This window comes from Salvelinus namaycush, chromosome 16 (genome assembly GCF_016432855.1).
Source record: "Salvelinus namaycush isolate Seneca chromosome 16, SaNama_1.0, whole genome shotgun sequence".
NCBI classification, from domain to species: domain Eukaryota; kingdom Metazoa; phylum Chordata; class Actinopteri; order Salmoniformes; family Salmonidae; genus Salvelinus; species Salvelinus namaycush.
In genome coordinates, this window is record NC_052322.1 from 20,010,632 (window position 1) to 20,027,948 (window position 17,317).

Here is a 17,317-nt window from a genome sequence, read left to right on the forward strand (position 1 = left end):
ATTACAATTTGCATATAAACACTGGAATGATAGATGTGCAGAAGATGAATGTGCAGGTAGAGATACTGGGGTGCAAAAGAGCAAAAAAATATAAATAAAATAAATAACAATATGGGGATGAGGTAGTTGGATGGGCTATTTACAGATGGGCTATGTACAGGTGCAATGATCTGTAAGCTGCTCTGATAGCTGATGCTTAAAGTTGGTGAGGGAGATATGAGTCTCCAGCTTCAGTGATTTTTGCAATTCGTTCCAGTCATTGGCAGCAGAGAACTGGAAGGAAAGGCGGCCAAAGGAGGAATTGGCTTTGGGGGTGACCAGTGAAATATACCTGCTGGAGCGCTGCTACGGGTGGGTGCTGCTATGGTGACCAGTGAGCTAAGGCGGGGTTTTACCTAGCAAAGACTTATAGATGACCTGGAGCCAGTGAGTAGAATATGAAGCGAGGGCCAGCCAACGAGAGCATACAGGTTGCAGTGGTGGGTAGTATATGGGGCTTTGGTGACAAAACGGATGGCACTGTGATAGATTGCATCCAATTTGGGGAGTAGGGTGTTAGAGGCTATTTTGTAAATGACATCGCCGAAGTCAAGGATTGGTAGGATAGTCAGTTTTACGAGAGTATATTTGGCAGCATGAGTGAAGGATGCTTTGTTGCAAAACAGGAATTCGATTCTAGATTTAATTTTGGATTGGAGATGCTTAATATGAGTCTGGAAGGAGAGTTTACAGTCTAACCAGACACCTAGGTATTTGTAGTAGTCCACATATTCTAAGTCAGAACCGTCCAGAGTAGTGATGCTAGGCGGGCGGGCAGGTGCGGGCAGCGATCGGTTGAAGAGCATGCATTTAGTTTTACTTGCATTTAAGAGCAGTTGGAGGCCACGGAAGGAGAGTTGTATGGCATTGAAGCTCGTCTGGAGGTTAGTTAATAACACAGTGTCCAAAATAGAGCCAGAAGTATACAGAATGGTGTCGTCTGCGTAGAGGTGGATCAGAGAATCACCAGCAGCAAGAGCGACATCATTGATGTATACAGAGAAGAGAGTCGGCCCGAGAATTGAACCCTGTGGCAACCCCATAGAGACTGCCAGAGGTCCAGACAACAGGCCCTCCGATTTTACACACTGAACTCTATCTGAGAAGTAGTTGGTGAACCAGGCGAGGCAGTCATTTGAGAAACCAAGGCTGTTGAGTCTGCCGATAAGAATGCGGTGATTGATTCGAAAGCCTTGGCCAGGTCGATGAATACGGCTGCACAGTATTGTCTTTTGTCGATGTTATGATATCGTTCAGGACCTTGAGCGTGGCTGAGGTGCACCCATGACCAGCTCGGAAACCAGTTTGCATAGCGGAGAAGGTACGGTGGGATTCGAAATGGTCAGTAATCTGTTTGTTAACTTGGCTTTTGAAGACCTTAGAAAGACAGGGTAGGATAGATATAGGTCTGCAGCAGTTTGGGTCTAGAGTGTCAACCCCTTTGAAGAGGAGGATGACTGCGGCAGCTTTCCAATCTTTGTGTATCTCAGACGATACGAAAGAGAGGTTGAAGAGGCTAGTAATAGGGGTTGCAACAATTGCGGCGGATAATTTTAGAAAGAGAGGGTCCAGATTGTCTAGCCCAGCTGATTTGTAGGGGTCCAGATTTTGCAGCTCTTTCAGAACATCAGCTATCTGGATTTGGGTGATGTAACATCGATAGGTTTAGTTTACTACATGATATTCAAATGTTCCCTATAGCCATCATGAGGTTGATTCAACCTAGCCTTTGAATTAAAGTTTACAATGTAGGTGCACAGGTCGAGAAAACATTTTGAGTAATCAAGATGACAGACAGTCACACATTCAATACCGCCTTGCACACTCTTGCCTGCATCTAGCTGATGGGTTATCATTAGTCCAACAGTTGCAAACAAACATTTCTATTGGACAAATTCAGGTATGTTTATACTCATTTAGTTCATTTTGCTTCAGTTTACGAAACCTTTATTTAACTAGGCAAGTCAGTTAAGAACAAATTCTTATTTACAATGACGGCCTACCCCGGCCAAACTCAGATAATGCTGGGCCAATTGAGCGGCACCCTATGGGACTCCCAATCACGGCTGGATGTGATACAGCCTGGATAGCAGCCACATACCAACAGCATGATAATATTGCTCGTTGGAAAGGTTTTATCGCCTGGTCACAGACAGCTGATGTGTTGTGCACTGTCCACAAGCAAAGGGAAAAGGTGAGAGGAGGAGAGCATGTAGATGTGAGAAGGAATTATACAAGCCAAACCTTTATATCATATCCACTAACAGCTACACACAACCTACATCGTAGTGATCATATTAGCTAACGTCATAGCCAACATAGCTACTAGAACTAACGCGTTAGTAAACCTGCTACAATCATGCAGTACAGTCAGAAAGCAGTTTCACCGGTGGATCCCGGTGGCAATAAATTAATAAAACCAAAAGCCTTGACTTGGAAGGGTTCCAGTGTTAGCTAGCTGGCTATGGCTATCCAACATAGCATCCCTTTCTTTTTGTTCCAGGTGTTTGAGGAGGCTAAACTATATTCGCTAAGTGAAAGTGAAAAAAAACCACTGAAATATAGCTCTCTTGCTTCTCCTTCATTTTTAAAGAAATGTACTTGCTCTAAACTGTTTAATTTTATCTTTGAGTTAACTGCTTACATTTTATGCACTGCAGTGCTTGCTAGCTGTAGCTTTCAGTACTAGATTTATTATCTGATCCTTTGATTGGGTGGACAACATGTCAGTTCATACTGCAAGAGCTCTGATAGGTTGGAGGACATCCTCTGGACGTTGTCATAATTACTGTGCAAATCTATGGAAGGGGGTGAGAACCATGAGCCTCCTAGGTTTTTTTATTGAAGTCAATGTACCTGGAGGACGATGGAAACTAGCTGTCCTCTGGCTACACCATGGTGCTACCTTACAGAGTGCTGTTGAGGCTACTGTAGAACATTGCAAAACAGTGTGTTTTAATTATTTGGTGACGTGAATAGATTTAGTATAGTTTTATCTAAAAAGGTTAACTTTAATGTTTCACTATTTGTATTTATGAACTCCCCTTCCTCCTCTGAGGAACCACCACTGGCATTCAGTAGGAATACTGTCATCTTAGATGAGGATAGTGGGTAATGTAGTTTATCTCCAGTCAGATGATACACAAAACCCATGTAAACCAATGTAAAATACATTTTATTTGTCAGAAATAATGAGCCTTTACCCAAAAATGCATCTCACAAAAATCTTTTCAAATAAACCCATTTGAAAATCCAGATTAGAGTGTATTCACAATTAAACACTGGATCTATAGGATACTTCTAAAGAAACAGTGAGACAAAAAGGAATCATTCACAACCTTGCAACTAACTGTTAGGGTAAAACATAGAATAGCATACAAATGGCTACAAGACACAACCAATCCTGACAGAGTCTATAATCATGATTATAGACTTCAGTCCAGACAGATTTGGTTGATGGAAAACAGATACCGAACTTTGTAAACTTGGGGCTGTGCTCTATTGATTGTCCCAGCCAAGTTTGATGCTGCATGTGATCATCCCATGTGTCCTCTTTAAAGTTCATGGTTTCCATGTGGTTCATATGAATTCTGACCGTTATACAGTAGTCTCCCTGCATGCACACCGTTTAATAAATTTTTCCAGTGTTCAGTGTAAACAGCCCAGTTAGGAAAATAATATCCATGTTACGACAGGTTCCCAAAAGAGCCACCTAGGAAAATAAAATATGAGGGGAAAAAACAGTAACTGTTAGAATGGCATCCAAACTTAACCAGTCATCTTACACATAATCACAATACAAAAAAACAACTCAGTATTCACCTCTGCTAAGGAGCTGCAAATTACGTTCCTCCTCTTGCACCTGCAGTTGAAGCACCTGATGTAGGAGCTCCTGCCTCAGCGTCTCCTGCACCAAGCCCATCCTCTCCAACTTACCTCCATTCAGACGCAACAGAGCACGGCCTGACAGGGAGCAGAGAGAGGAGGCTGCCATTAAAAGCTTAGTAATTCACTCATCCACACCCGCTGTATTGTGTATTTTACTCGCATTTTAATATTATTATGAATTATGGTTTTTGTGCTAGTGCAGTAGTTGATACCTGTGATGGCATGAAGGGTAAATCTCAGCAAGCCTATTGATTCAACTGACAGTACTCTGCCAGCCACTCACGTCAACTGTATTCCACTCTCATTTTAGGACTGTAAATGATGATTTGTGCTAGTGCATTTTTCCTGGTTGAATACCTGTGATGGCGTGATGAGAGAAGGCTTCTACGTAGGTCAGGTAGTTGTGAGGACAGTGTTTCTTCAACCATCGGCAGACGTCCTGCTGAGTCCATAACACCACAGGTCGGATCAGACTGGGCTGGGTGGGGCTGGTGTGGTAGATTCCATAGGAGTCACCTGAACGATGCTGGAAACATGAGCACGCACACAGAGAAAGTTTCCGTAATGGCCCGCTCCTGCTTGCACGTACAGTGTTTTAACCTTGAGTACCCCAAGGGATGACCACTCCAGTCAGACATAAGCACATCAATCAAGGAATCTGTTCAGACACCCAGAGGTCCTTCCTTAAAATGTTAACTCTGTAGGTCACCAGGGACCACTTGCATGATGTTAGCCACACAGATATGATGCATGTCAATGCAGTTGCCAAGAATATAGTGATGTGAGTGACTTTCCTTTATTTATGGCCACATACTACTTTCTCTGCAACCACTGCACTTCTGACAAAAGCACACACACTAAACACCTTACTAACCAGGACTATCATATAAAAAGGTCCCCCTGCAGATCAAAGCATACATACATATGAAACCCGAAGACCAGGGAGCATAGTTTTGTGAGGAATGAGCATCAGCATCAGACCAGGGAGCATAGTTTTGTGAGGAATAAGCATCAGCATCAGACCAGGGAGCATAGTTTTGTGAGGAATAAGCATCAGCATCAGACCAGGGTGCATGTGGGTCAGTCTTATCCAAAGACCAAATTCATTCCTTTGGAATCTGAGCAGGATGTGGGTGACTAATCAAATGAAGCCTTTGATCATTCATTCACTTTAAAAAAAAATCTATGAATGCAGTGTTCCCTCCTCTGCTCTGATCTTCTTCTCCAGAGTAGAGCAGCCCCACGTAAAGTTCAAAAGGTTGGATCGCAACATGCTAGTGCTAGCCCCCCCCCCCACCCTCCCTGCATTTTTTAGCACAGACATTCATGATACAAAATTCTGTAACATATTCCAGTGATCGTGAAAGACACAAAGAATGAAGCCTATGCATGCATACATGCAAGGGGACTGAAAAACGGTAGCAAAAAAACAATCAATGTACCTCTGTCATCAACCCAAATTTGTAGGGTACTCGGAAACCCCAATGTATAGGTGAGAATTTTTCATTAATTGGTCAACAACCAGGCATATCAAAATTGCAATAGCAGGATTTAAAAGTAAATTTAGAACACAAAAGGTGCACTGTGCTGTAATACCACATGAAGGAGATAGATACCATATTATATCAGATACCATTAATTGAAATAGCTTGACATGCTTTGTTAGAAAACATATCCGTAAAAGCACATACTGTAAGGTTCACTCCAGCCATTAGATTTCATACAGTATATTTAAACAATAAGGGGGTGTGGTATATGGCCAATATACCACAGCTAAGGGCTGTTCTTAGGCACAACGCATGGCGGAGTGCCTGGAGACAGCCATTAGCCGTGGTATATTGGCCATATACCACAAACCCCTGAGGTGCCTTATTGCTATTATAAACTGGTTACTAAAGTAATTAGAGCAGTATAAGTAAATGTTTTGTCATACCCATGGTATACGGTCTCATATACCATGGCTGTTAGCCAATCAGCATTCAGGGCTGGAACCACCCAGTTTATAATGCCCCTTTAAGCTCTTAGTCCACAGACAAGTGCTGGCGCTTCTGCACATAGGAAGGCCAGCAGTTCTATTTAAATCCATTCTAAAATGCTAAAATGCTAAAGTGCCTCATAGCCCTCTGGGTTAACAGCATCTTCCATTCTCCACAAACAAAGTGCTGCTCATGTTGGAACAATGGATGGTCACCAGATAGCGCATTGCATTTGTCAGATTATTAAAAAAAAAAAAAATCTTTGTGAAGAGAGAAGCCTTTATGTTGGTATATGACAGAAGGCTAGAGAGAAGCTTATATACTGTACACATCAATTAATAATGGAAAACAAAGGCTTTCTTAGACTGATCTGAGATGAATGAAAACCTAGGAAGCTCTTTCCTTTTCTTATTTGCATGTGCATCTGAAATAGGCCTACAATGATGAGAGATGGGGTGGATGACGAGAAGCAGATAAAGCACAAAAAGGCATCCATTATCATCATGGCTGAAAAGCAATACAGAAATGGGGTAACATGGATTTCCCTACACCCCCAATAGCATCTGCTAAATATGTGTATGCAACAAATACAATTTAGCATCTGATCTGTCATCATGATATGATATGCCAAAAATCACAGAGATCCAGAGTAGTTGAGGTACTTTACCTGATAGCTCTCTGTCCCAGGCTGTTGGAGCAGCTTCACTGTCCGGCCCCCTGCTGTTTTCTGACCACGCCCGTCATGCCAGGTGAGGTTCCCTCCCGTCTGTCGACTCAGGTGCTTGAAGTCCTCAGGCAGTGCCCTATACTCCACAGCAGGCCGGCAGAAACTGAAACTGGAGGCTGCTAGAAGATAAGAAGTGAGAGAGAAATGATTTGAGTGAACAGTGCTAGTAGCCAATACACAAGCTCGTGGTTCTTACTTGAAACACCCTCAACGTCTGTAATTTGCCCTAAAAAGGCATGTGAGATCTGGAAAAATATCCTTGGGTTGGGGAGTAACTGATTACATGAAGAAGAAAAAAACGAATCAGTTACGTTACCAGCAAAAATCGAATGCCTTTTAAGAGTAAGTAATCCAAAAGTAACCAGATTACATTACTGAGTTTGGATAATCCAAAAGTTACATTAATGATTACAATTTTGGACAGGTAACTAGTAACAGATTACATTTAGAAAGTAACCTACCCAACCCTGCGTGTACCAAAGGACTAAAATGGGTGCCTACTCATTGAGAGATGATCTCAAACATCATTACTAGTTGTTTTTCCAGGCAGCCCAGGCACATGTTATATTAGCTGAGCCAGTAAACTGACTCGTTACAAGCTGTTGTTCAAAGGGATTTCAACTTTCACCCAGATAGCTCCCAGGGAATTATGGGAACGTCATATGGACTACTGCATATAAATCATATAGGACGTATATACGACAGATGTGCCATTCGCTCATCATTATGGTAAGTTACTGGCAGACACACACCCTATCCCACTCTGCAGGCAGCAGGTGTCTCTTCAGTACCATAATGAAGGGAAAAGGTGCTAGCTAGAGTAAACACACCATTACTGAAACCGAACCTGGCAACCAGCCACAGGTCATTACTGATTCTGTGCCCGATTGGGTTGATTTTCTGGCTGTGTTGGAGGCAATGTTTTGAGCAGAGTGTGCGCATGTGGGAGTGCATGTGCGTGATGCTCATTAAAATGTCTCTTCTCTAATTGACACAGAAGGTTTAATTGAAATGAGGACAGAATAAGAGACAGAGGAGATGAAAGGGTGCGTTTTTGGTTCTCTTGCTTGTACCCCTCCTCTGCATCATTCAGCATCCCCCTTATCACAGACCCCCAACAGAGCCGGGCTCTGCAAAGGCAGCTCTTGTTATCAACTCAAGCCATGCCAATGTCACTGGTGAAGAACATTGCCATAATGAACACAACCCTTTTATAGCAAACCTCTTCAGCATGGAGCATGTGTCTATGTCTTCATAAGACACTTAGTCACTTTAATAATAGGCCTACACATACACTATATATACAAAAGTATGTGGACATCCCTTCAAATTAGTGGATTCGGCTATTTCATCCACACCGGTTGCTGACAGGTGTATAAAATCGAGCACACAGCCATGCAATCTCCATAGACAAACATTGGCAGTAGCATGGCCTTACTGGAGAGCTCAGTGACTTTCAACGTGGTACCGTCATAGGATGCCACCTTTCCAACAAGTCAGTTCAAATGTCTGCCCTGCTAGATCTGCCCTGGTCAACTGTAAAGGCTGTTAATGTGAAGTGGAAACGTCTAGGAGCAACAACGACTCCGCCGTGAAGTGGTAAGCCATACAAGCTCACAGAACACAAGGTCACAAAATCATCTGTCCTTGGTTTCAACACTCATTATAGAGTTCCAAACTGCCTCTGGAAGCAACATCAGCACAATAACTGTTCATCGGGAGCTTCATGAAATGGGTTTCAATGGCCGAGCTGCCGCACAAAAGCCTAAGATCACCATGTACAATGCCAAGCGTCGGCTGAAGTGGTGTAAACCTTGCAGCCATTGGACTCTGGAGCAGTGGAAATGCGTTCTCTGGAGTGATGAATCATTCTTCACCATCTAGCAGTCCGACGGACGAATCTGAGTTTTGGCAGACGCCAGGAGAACGCTACCTGCCCCAGTGCATAATGCCAACTGTAAAGTTTGGTGGAGGAGGAATAATGGTCTGTAGCTGTTTTTCATGGTTCCGGCTAGTTCCTTAGTTCGAATTAAGGGAAATCTTAACAGTACAGCAGTATTACATTCTAGATGATTCTGTTCTTCCAACTTTGTGGCAACAGTTTGGGGAAGGCCCTTTCCTGGTTCAGCATGACAATGCCCCCATGCACAAAGCGAGGTTCATACAGAAATGGTTTGTCGAGATCGGTGTGGAAGAGCTTGACTGGCCTGCACAGAGCCCTGACCTCAACCCCATCGAACACCTTTGGGATGAATTGGAACACAGACTGCGTGCCCAACCTCACTAATGCTCTAATGGAAGAATGTCCCCAAAGTAATGTTCCAACATCTAGTGGACATGATTTTGGAATGAGATGTTCAACGAGCATGTGTCCACATACTTTTGGCCATGTCATGTATTTCCACAAATAAGAAATTATGCTTCTTAGAAAATGTACCCAATGTAATTCGATTTCACTTAAAGACGGTCATAAGTGATCAAAATAGGCTACTACTTGAAAGAAACTGACTGTGGTCAGTTGTCACAGTCACCCTCAAGTCGCTGTCCATTTCAGCACCACAAGGTCTGAACAGCGGTGTCTTACTGGGCTACAAAATTCCAACTGAATGCTGAAGCCTAAGTAAATAAGATGGAAAACCGGTCAGGCAAATTCAGCAAAACTTATGTACACTTGTTTAGCTTAGCCTGCACATCGAATAGCCTGTAGTTAATAGGCTAGTTACCGACAAAAAAAAGGCTATTAGAGGAGAATATGGGAGATGATATTTGAGATGTCCGCATGCAAAACTATTGGATCTCTATTACCGTCCACAGCCATGGCGTGTCTCCTTTCCTTTCCCGTGAATGCACTAGTAAAAGTATCCCATCCTCTCCGGTAACCGCTGACCGACCGGTAATACCCCGTTTGCGTTCTCCTCACCTCTCTGTTCTGCTACAGCATAGTCCTTTCCGCCAAACTTGACAGTACGGACAACCAATTATAGCCTACTTGAACAGGACTGCAGAAGCGCAAATTAGCTCCTCTTTACCGTCGCACAGGTGCCACTGCCAGTGAACAACTATCTCCTGAGTTCCCCGGTTATATGCAGTGGTGAGGTGAGGAATAACCACATGGAACAGGCTACCAACTGCCTAAATTGACACGAAGCATGACTGTAGCCTAAGTTAAAAAAAAGTTTAAAAAACACCCATAATAGGGATGCGCTCTTGAGCAACCTCTAATCAGATGGTGCTGCTCATAGTGTCCTGTCCCGGGTGACGTTATGTCTCTTTCGATGCGGAATGTCCCAATGAAGTTGGCTGACTGGTTCTGTCAGTGCGGAACTATATGCGTGTGGTTTATCTAGTCGTGAGAATCAGGCGCACTGCTTTTTCTCAAGAGCCAGAATGAGCTGACTCAAAGTGCTGCCAGGAGCCCTGTAATTAGCGCAGCCAGTGGAGAGCTACTGAAAACGGGCTGATGAAAAGCCAGCCCAAGAAATAAAATAAGAGAACATTCAGCATAAGGACTCCCCCTGCCCAATGTAGTCAGAGCTTGCGGGCTCCCAAGATGGCATGTTCTGTGGTGGAGCCTCAGAGCTACAAAGGCCAGGGGGGAACCCAGGGGCATTTCTAGGATTTAAAAACATTCGGGGCTTAGCCCAAAGCCAGTAGGGTGATCCTGGGGAATCCTCCCCCTGCAAAAAAAAATATAATAATTTAAACAGCTAAATGCATGAATTTGGTGCATTTTGAGAACATTGAAAGACTAGATATTTTTCAGGTAACTTGCACCTTCCCTCCTGGCACAGCAGACACTGCCAGTACTCAATTACACTAGCTACTGTGGTTCTCTCTACCATAGAACACTATCTACTCTGAAACGCATACATCCACAGTGTATTGCCAAAAGCCTCCATACCTTTTAGCTTCCATTTTCTATGTTGAGGTCTCTTTTGTCTACCCTCCTCTCTCATCCTGTCCTGGTTGTAAAAATGGTTTTAATTGTAATTACAGACCTTTTCACCTCACCTGGAAATTCTTCGTAAACCATGTTGTACTTGTTCACTGTCTGAATTTCACCTGTTATAATTTGTGCAAATAAATAAAACGAATTAGAATCTATAGAACAGCTTGAAGTGATACAGTCTAATGTATGCTCAACCCGCCACTGTTCTCTCTCCATCCCTTCCGTCACTTGTCTGTTGCCATCTGCGTCTTGTCTGTTGCTGTCTCATGTTTGTTTGTTAATGTCTCATTTGTCTATCCTCTTCTGTTTTGGCCTGTTTTGTTATTCTGATGTCTCTCTCCATCATATTCTTCTGTTGGTGTCACGGCTGTTGAAAGATGAGGACCAAGGTGCAGCGTGGTGAGCGTACATTTTCTTTTATTTAATAAAAATGACGCCGAACAAAAACAATAAACACTACAAAAACAAACCGTGAAGCTCAAAGGCTATGTGCCCTAAACAAAGTCAACTTCCCACAAAGACAGGTGGAAAAAAGGGCTACCTAAGTATGGTTCTCAATCAGAGACAACGATAGACAGCTGCCTCTGATTTAGAACCACACCCGGCCAAACACAAAGAAATACACAACATAGAACATAGAATACCCACCCCAACTCACGCCCTGACCAAACCAAAATAGAGACATAAAAAGGATCTCTAAGGTCAGGGCGTGACAGTACCCCCCCCCCCCCCCGAAGGTGCGGACTCGGGCCACAAAACCTAAACCTATAGGGGAGGGTCTGGGTGGGCATCTATCCGCGGTGGCGGCTCAGGTGCGGGACGCAGACCCCGCTCCACCACTGGCTCACCCCACTTTGGTGGCACCTCTGGTGCGGGGACCCTCGTCGTCGACCCCGGACTGGGGACCATCGTTGCGGGCCCCAGACTGGGCACCCTCGCTGGAGGCTCCGGACTGGAGACCTTCGCTGGAGGCTCCGGACTGGAGGCCTTCGTTGGAGGTTTTGTGCCATGACTCCTCACTGGGGGCTTCGTGCCATGGATCATCACTGAAGGCTTCTTGCCATGGATCATCACTGGAGGCTTCGTGCCATGGATCATCACTGGAGGCTTCTTGCCATGGATCATCACTGGAGGCTTCGTGCCATGGATCATCACTGGAGGCTTCTTGCCATGGATCATCTCTGGAGGCTTCTTGCCATGGATCATCACTGGAGGCTTCTTGCCATGGATCATCACTGGAGGCTTCTTGCCATGGATCATCACTGGAGGCTTCTTGCCATGGATCATCACTGGAGGGAGGAGACGTATGGGCAGTCTGGCACGTTGAGCTGCCACAGGGCTCACCAGGCTGGGGAGACATACGGGAGGATTAGTTCTAGGCGCAGGCACAGGACTCACCAGGCTGGAGAGACATACAGGAGGCCCTGTCCTAGGCAGAGGCACCGGATACACTGGGCCGTGGAGGCACACTGGAGGTCTTGAGTGTAGACCCTGTACAACCCGTCCTGGCTGGATGGTTATTTTCGCCCTGCAGATGCGGGGCGCAGTCACAGGATGCACTGGGCTGTGCAGACGCACCGGAGACACAGTGCGCAGAGCCGGCGCAGGATATCCCGGGCCGTAGAGACGTAATGGCGGCCAGATGCGCTGAGCCGGCATCCTCCGACCTGGCTGGATGCCCACTCTAGCCCGGCTGATTCGGGGAGCTGGAAGGTAGCGCACCGGGCTGTGCACGCGCACTGGCAACACCGTGCGCTCCACCGCATAACACGGTGCCTGACCAGTACGACGCTCGCCACGGTAAACACGGGGAGTTGGCTCAGGTCTCTAACCTGACTCAGCCACACTCCCCGTGTGCCCCCCCCCCCCCCCCCAAAACAAATTTGGGAGCTGCATCTCGGGCTTCCTTGCTAACCGAGACCCTTCGTAACGCTGACGCTCTGCTCTTGCTGCCTTCAGTTCCTCCCGTGGACGGCAATACTCCCCAGCCTGCCTCCAGGGTCCCTTACCGTCCAGGATCTCCTCCCAAGTCCAGGAATCCTGGACAAGCTGCTCCTCCTTACCATGCTGCTTGGTCCGTTGTTGGTGGTGGGAAGTTCTGTCACGGCTGTTGAAAGATGAGGACCAAGGTGCAGCGTGGTGAGCGTACATTTTCTTTTATTTAATAAAAATGACGCCGAACAAAAACAATAAACACTACAAAAACAAACCGTGAAGCTAAAGACTATGTGCCCTAAACAAAGTCAACTCCCCACAAAGACAGGTGGAAGAAAGGGCTACCTAAGTATGGTTCTCAATCAGAGACAACGATAGACAGCTGCCTCTGATTTAGAACCACACCCGGCCAAACACAAAGAAATACACAACATAGAACATAGAATATCCACCCCAACTCACGCCCTGACCAAACCAAAATAGAGACATAAAAAGAATCTCTAAGGTCAGGGCGTGACAGTTGGTTACATATTCTTCTGTTCTGGTCTATGTCTTGTCTTATCTGGTGTGTCCCTCCATCATATCCTTATCTTCTGTTGCTGTCTCTGTGTCTTGTCTGGTGTCTCTCCATCATCTACTCTTCTGTTGCTGTCTCTGTCTTGTCTGGTGTGTCTCTTTAGTTTTTCAATCCAAAATGGTCAAGGGGATACTAGGGTAGCTTAACTTGTTTTGGGCCGGTGTCTGGGTCACCTAAATCATCTTCTTCCCTACCAGTTGCCCCTGGCTGCTGCTGTTCTAAGTGTTCCACTGGCTTGCTGTTCTCATCTGTCTTCCTCCTTGGCTCATCTGCAAGGTAGAGTTACATGTCACTAATTTGTTTTAAAGGGCATCAGCACTTCCTGATTTGGCCTCGTTTATTTCAAGCTGTAGTAACATTCAGCTTCAGTCCACAGCGGGGCACTGTCATAAGATACAGTATGTGATTTAGTCAGAAAAACGAATCTCTTCAGTCTGAGCTAGCTAGCAACGTGGCTAGCCAGCTGAGCTACACTATATGGGGCGGCAGGTGGTTAGAGCAATGGATTTGTAACCAAGTTAAAAATCTGTCGTTCTGCCCCTGAACAAGGCAGTTAACCCACTGTTCCTAGGCCGTCATTGAAAATAAGAATTTGTTCTTAACTGACTTGCCTAGTTAAATTAAGGTAAAATAAATAAGTACCGTAGCTACAGAAATGAAACCCATGAAATACACTCGCTGGAAATAAACACTTTTCCTAATATTATGACTTATAACATCCTTAACTTGCCCATTCACTAAATATACTGTTAATTATAAACTGGGTGGGTCGAGCCCTGAATGCTGATTGGCTGACAGACGTGGGATATTTAAGCAATAAGTGTCTAGGGGGTGTGGTATATGGCCAATATACGAAGGTTAAGGGCTATTCTTATGTACGACGCAATGTGGAGTGCTAGGACACAGCCCTTAGCCGTGGTATATTGGCCATATATCACAAACCCCCGAGGTGCCTTATTGGTATAAATTGGTTACCAACGTAATTAGAGCAGTAAAAATACAAATGTTTTGTCATACCCGTGGTATATGGTTTGATATACAATGGCTTTCAACCAATCAGCATTCAGGGCTCGAACCACCCAGTTTATAATAGACCATACACCACAGGTATGACAAAACATGAATTTTTTCTGCTCTAATTACGTTGATAACCAGTTTATAATAGCAATAAGGCATCTCAGGGGTTTGTGGTATATGGCCAATATACCACAGCTAAGTGCTGTGTCCTAGCACTCCGCCCTTAGCCGTGGTATTATGGCCATATACCACACCCCCTCAGGCATTGTTGCTTAAATAACTGATGCTGAGCGCTAACGCTAGCTCATTAGCATAGCCAACACTTATTCTGAGGGAGACTAGCTAGTTAGCTACCATTAACCCTGCACAAACCTGTGGCTAACTCTGCTGCTGCACTTTTACTTTCTGGCTATTCTGCCCTTTCCACCTCATTCACTGCTGCCTGCTCAACCTGAGAAGCTCCGAATATCCGTATTTGCTCTGTGCTGTGCTAAACTGCAGACTGACTGAATGACAGGCGTTTTGCTGAATGATGACAATAACCACGTTTCCAGCCACAGTTTTTATGCGAGTAAAGTCATACCATATAAAAAAAATGATCAGAAAGCTGTGATGAAAGGAGGTTTCGGTACAATTTTATAAATGCTGACAGATCATTTGTTCGTTCGACATGGTGGGATCTTTTTGTTTCGATAAAATGATGCGAGAAAAGCCGGTGGAAACGCCTTTATGCGCAAATATTGATATAACAGCCATCATATTGAAGTAAACTTGGAGTCACGAGATGACGTGTATTAGGCGACAGATTACATAAATGATGAACTGCACAGGGTGGTGAAAGTGCACGGTGATATTGATGCTTCTTTCCAATAAATATCGAGGGTCTAAATTCTGGTGACGTGATGATTGACTGCGGTTTGACAAATGTAAATATTATCCATAAAAATGTAATCATGTAGACTAGTCTAACCACACAGCCTATCCCCACTGTATCTGCGAGGTGTTGGCTAGCGTGCATGTGCCAAGACCAGAGTAGGCACATTTGCCATTTAAAAGCAACAGTTTGTGACAAAACTATCTGTACAGTTGAAAATGCAATGGAAACAAATGTAACTTTTTATGTAGTCCATGAACACTTTTTTGTTTGCACTACTTCGTCACGCGCTGATTATCTGCAACAAGTCCGTTTGGTGGAAACACAACTCGTGGGAAAATGCGCATATTTTCTTTATGCGGATTTTATAATATCGACATGTAAATCTGTAACCAATTGGATGGAAAGCTAATGCCATCTAAACGGTGCTATAGTTGTAGGGGACGTGAACCGTCCACTGCATTGTAAAATCTTGGTCAATCACAGTAGCTATCGCGTCACTTCAGAGGCTTCTCGCAATGCCTACTACAGGGTTTCCCCACTACATAATCCCTCATATCAAAATTAGTTTTTTGTCATAATTCAAGGGTAGGGTTAAGAAGGGTTAGCAGTGTGTTTAAGGTTTGATTTAAAATCAGATTTTAAGAAGATAAATTTTCAAAATGGGCGGAGTTTAACCATAATTATGACTTTGTTGCTGTGTTAACTAGTGACAACCCTACTACTGCCTAGCGCATTACCCTAACACTTCCTAGTGCAATATATTGTATTGTTTATTTTTGTCATCAAAATTTGTCAGGAAAAACATTTGGTTTAAATACTGCATAGCATTATGTGTGGTTATGGGAACTCAAAAGGTTCTGGGCTGGACCAAAAACAACCGGGGAAGAAGCCCAAGCCCAGCACCGTGGAAACATAAGGCTTTAAGGAGTGGTAGCCTACTGTAAATGAGAAGTTTGACACATCAATAGGCTGCTGAGTGTCAAGAGTTGAATTAATCAGTAATTTTCTATCCAATTGTATACAATCATTCATAGCTTGATCATGTTACACCAAAGCTTCATGTTACACCAAAGAAAATCATGTGAATTTTTTCTCACAGTTGGGTATACAATCATGTCTGGTGGTTGGATCAGCTGCAGCACTTGATGGTAAATCCCAGAATACATACTGGATCAATCAGTCCCACAAACCACATGTGGGACATGCTGACCCAGTGACAACAAACAGCCAATTCCTTTAGGTCTAATTACTAGTGCATGGGCACTTCCTGGGGTGTATGCCTACCATTGTTGCTATGACAACATAACTATCTATGGAGCAGCAGAGACTTTAGGGGGCACATAGGGGCTGATATATTAGCATGGGCATATTTGGCCTCGTTAGAGGGCTAAAAGATGAAAGGGAACCCCTAGAATGAGAACATTTCTGCTGGAGGGAACATCAAAGCGCATAGAAAATTAACAATAAGTTCGAGGTTCCGCTGAGAAAAAGTTTTTTTTCCTCATGGTGTATCAGTGGAGAATTATTCATTATCCAACAATAGGTAGATTTCAAGGGCACATGATTAAAATACCTCATCCACTAGCAAGCCATTCAGCCAATAGAGGCTTAGCAACACAATGAGTATGGCCAAACTTTTTCCTCCCTAAAGAAGAAAGAATACACTGGCACTATCAAGCTGCTCTCTACGGACTTCACTGAAGGCTACACCAGGGGGCAGCCTCAAACATGGTTCTCACTGTGTATGGAAATGGAAAACACCCATTGCTACAGTACACAAGTGGTTGCACTTAAAAAAAAAAAATGGGGAGGATGGGCTCATAGTAATGGCTGGAACGAAATAAATGTCATGGTATCAAACACATCTGGTTTTCCATGTGTTTGATACCAGTCCACTCATTATAATGAGCTGTCCTCCCCCCACCAGCCTCCTCTGCTACACACCCAGCAGGTCCTGCTATGAAATGGAAAATTTCATGACAATGGCTTGTTCCAATTGACCAGGAGGACTGAGGAGGTGTTCTGTATGTGTAGGCAGGTCTTGTGTGGACTGTGTCTACAGATGTGTAGACACTACAGAGCCATGGTATGAGACCAGATTAACACAAACACACTGAACCTCTGACATGGGTGTTAAGTGTGCCACGAGCTACTGCTTCCCCATGTGGCCATCAAATGAGCTTTGGTCTCATCAACATTTGTATTACGTCAATAGTTTATCGACATACCACAAGAATGTGTCAAATAGGCTACCTCCCCACACACACCACGTGAAAGACATGAAGTTCCATCTTACATAGACAATAATACTTTACACAACCACAAGAACTGT

The 17,317-nt window shown here is 44.3% G+C and overlaps 1 protein-coding gene across 1 annotated transcript; it reads right to left on the reverse strand.

The window, feature by feature from the left end:
* Nucleotides 1-3,725: 3,725 nt before the first annotated feature.
* On the reverse strand, nucleotides 3,726-9,448 carry LOC120061551 (sterile alpha motif domain-containing protein 10-like). The gene is made up of 5 exons (XM_039011465.1): nucleotides 9,436-9,448; nucleotides 6,571-6,749; nucleotides 4,285-4,453; nucleotides 3,862-4,002; nucleotides 3,726-3,751 (listed from the first exon to the last, which is right to left on the reverse strand). The coding sequence occupies exons 1-5, from the start codon at nucleotides 9,446-9,448 to the stop codon at nucleotides 3,726-3,728; spliced, it is 528 nt and encodes a 175-aa protein (XP_038867393.1).
* Nucleotides 9,449-17,317: the final 7,869 nt, after the last annotated feature.

Excerpts from the sequence above, each read along its gene's own strand:
- LOC120061551 (XM_039011465.1), bottom strand. Across the intron at positions 4,454-6,570 it reads CTGGGACAGAGAGCTATCAG|CATCGTTCAGGTGACTCCTA; the intron begins GTAAAGTACCTC and ends TCATGTTTCCAG. Across the intron at positions 3,752-3,861 it reads TTTGCAGCTCCTTAGCAGAG|GTGGCTCTTTTGGGAACCTG; the intron begins GTGAATACTGAG and ends TTATTTTCCTAG.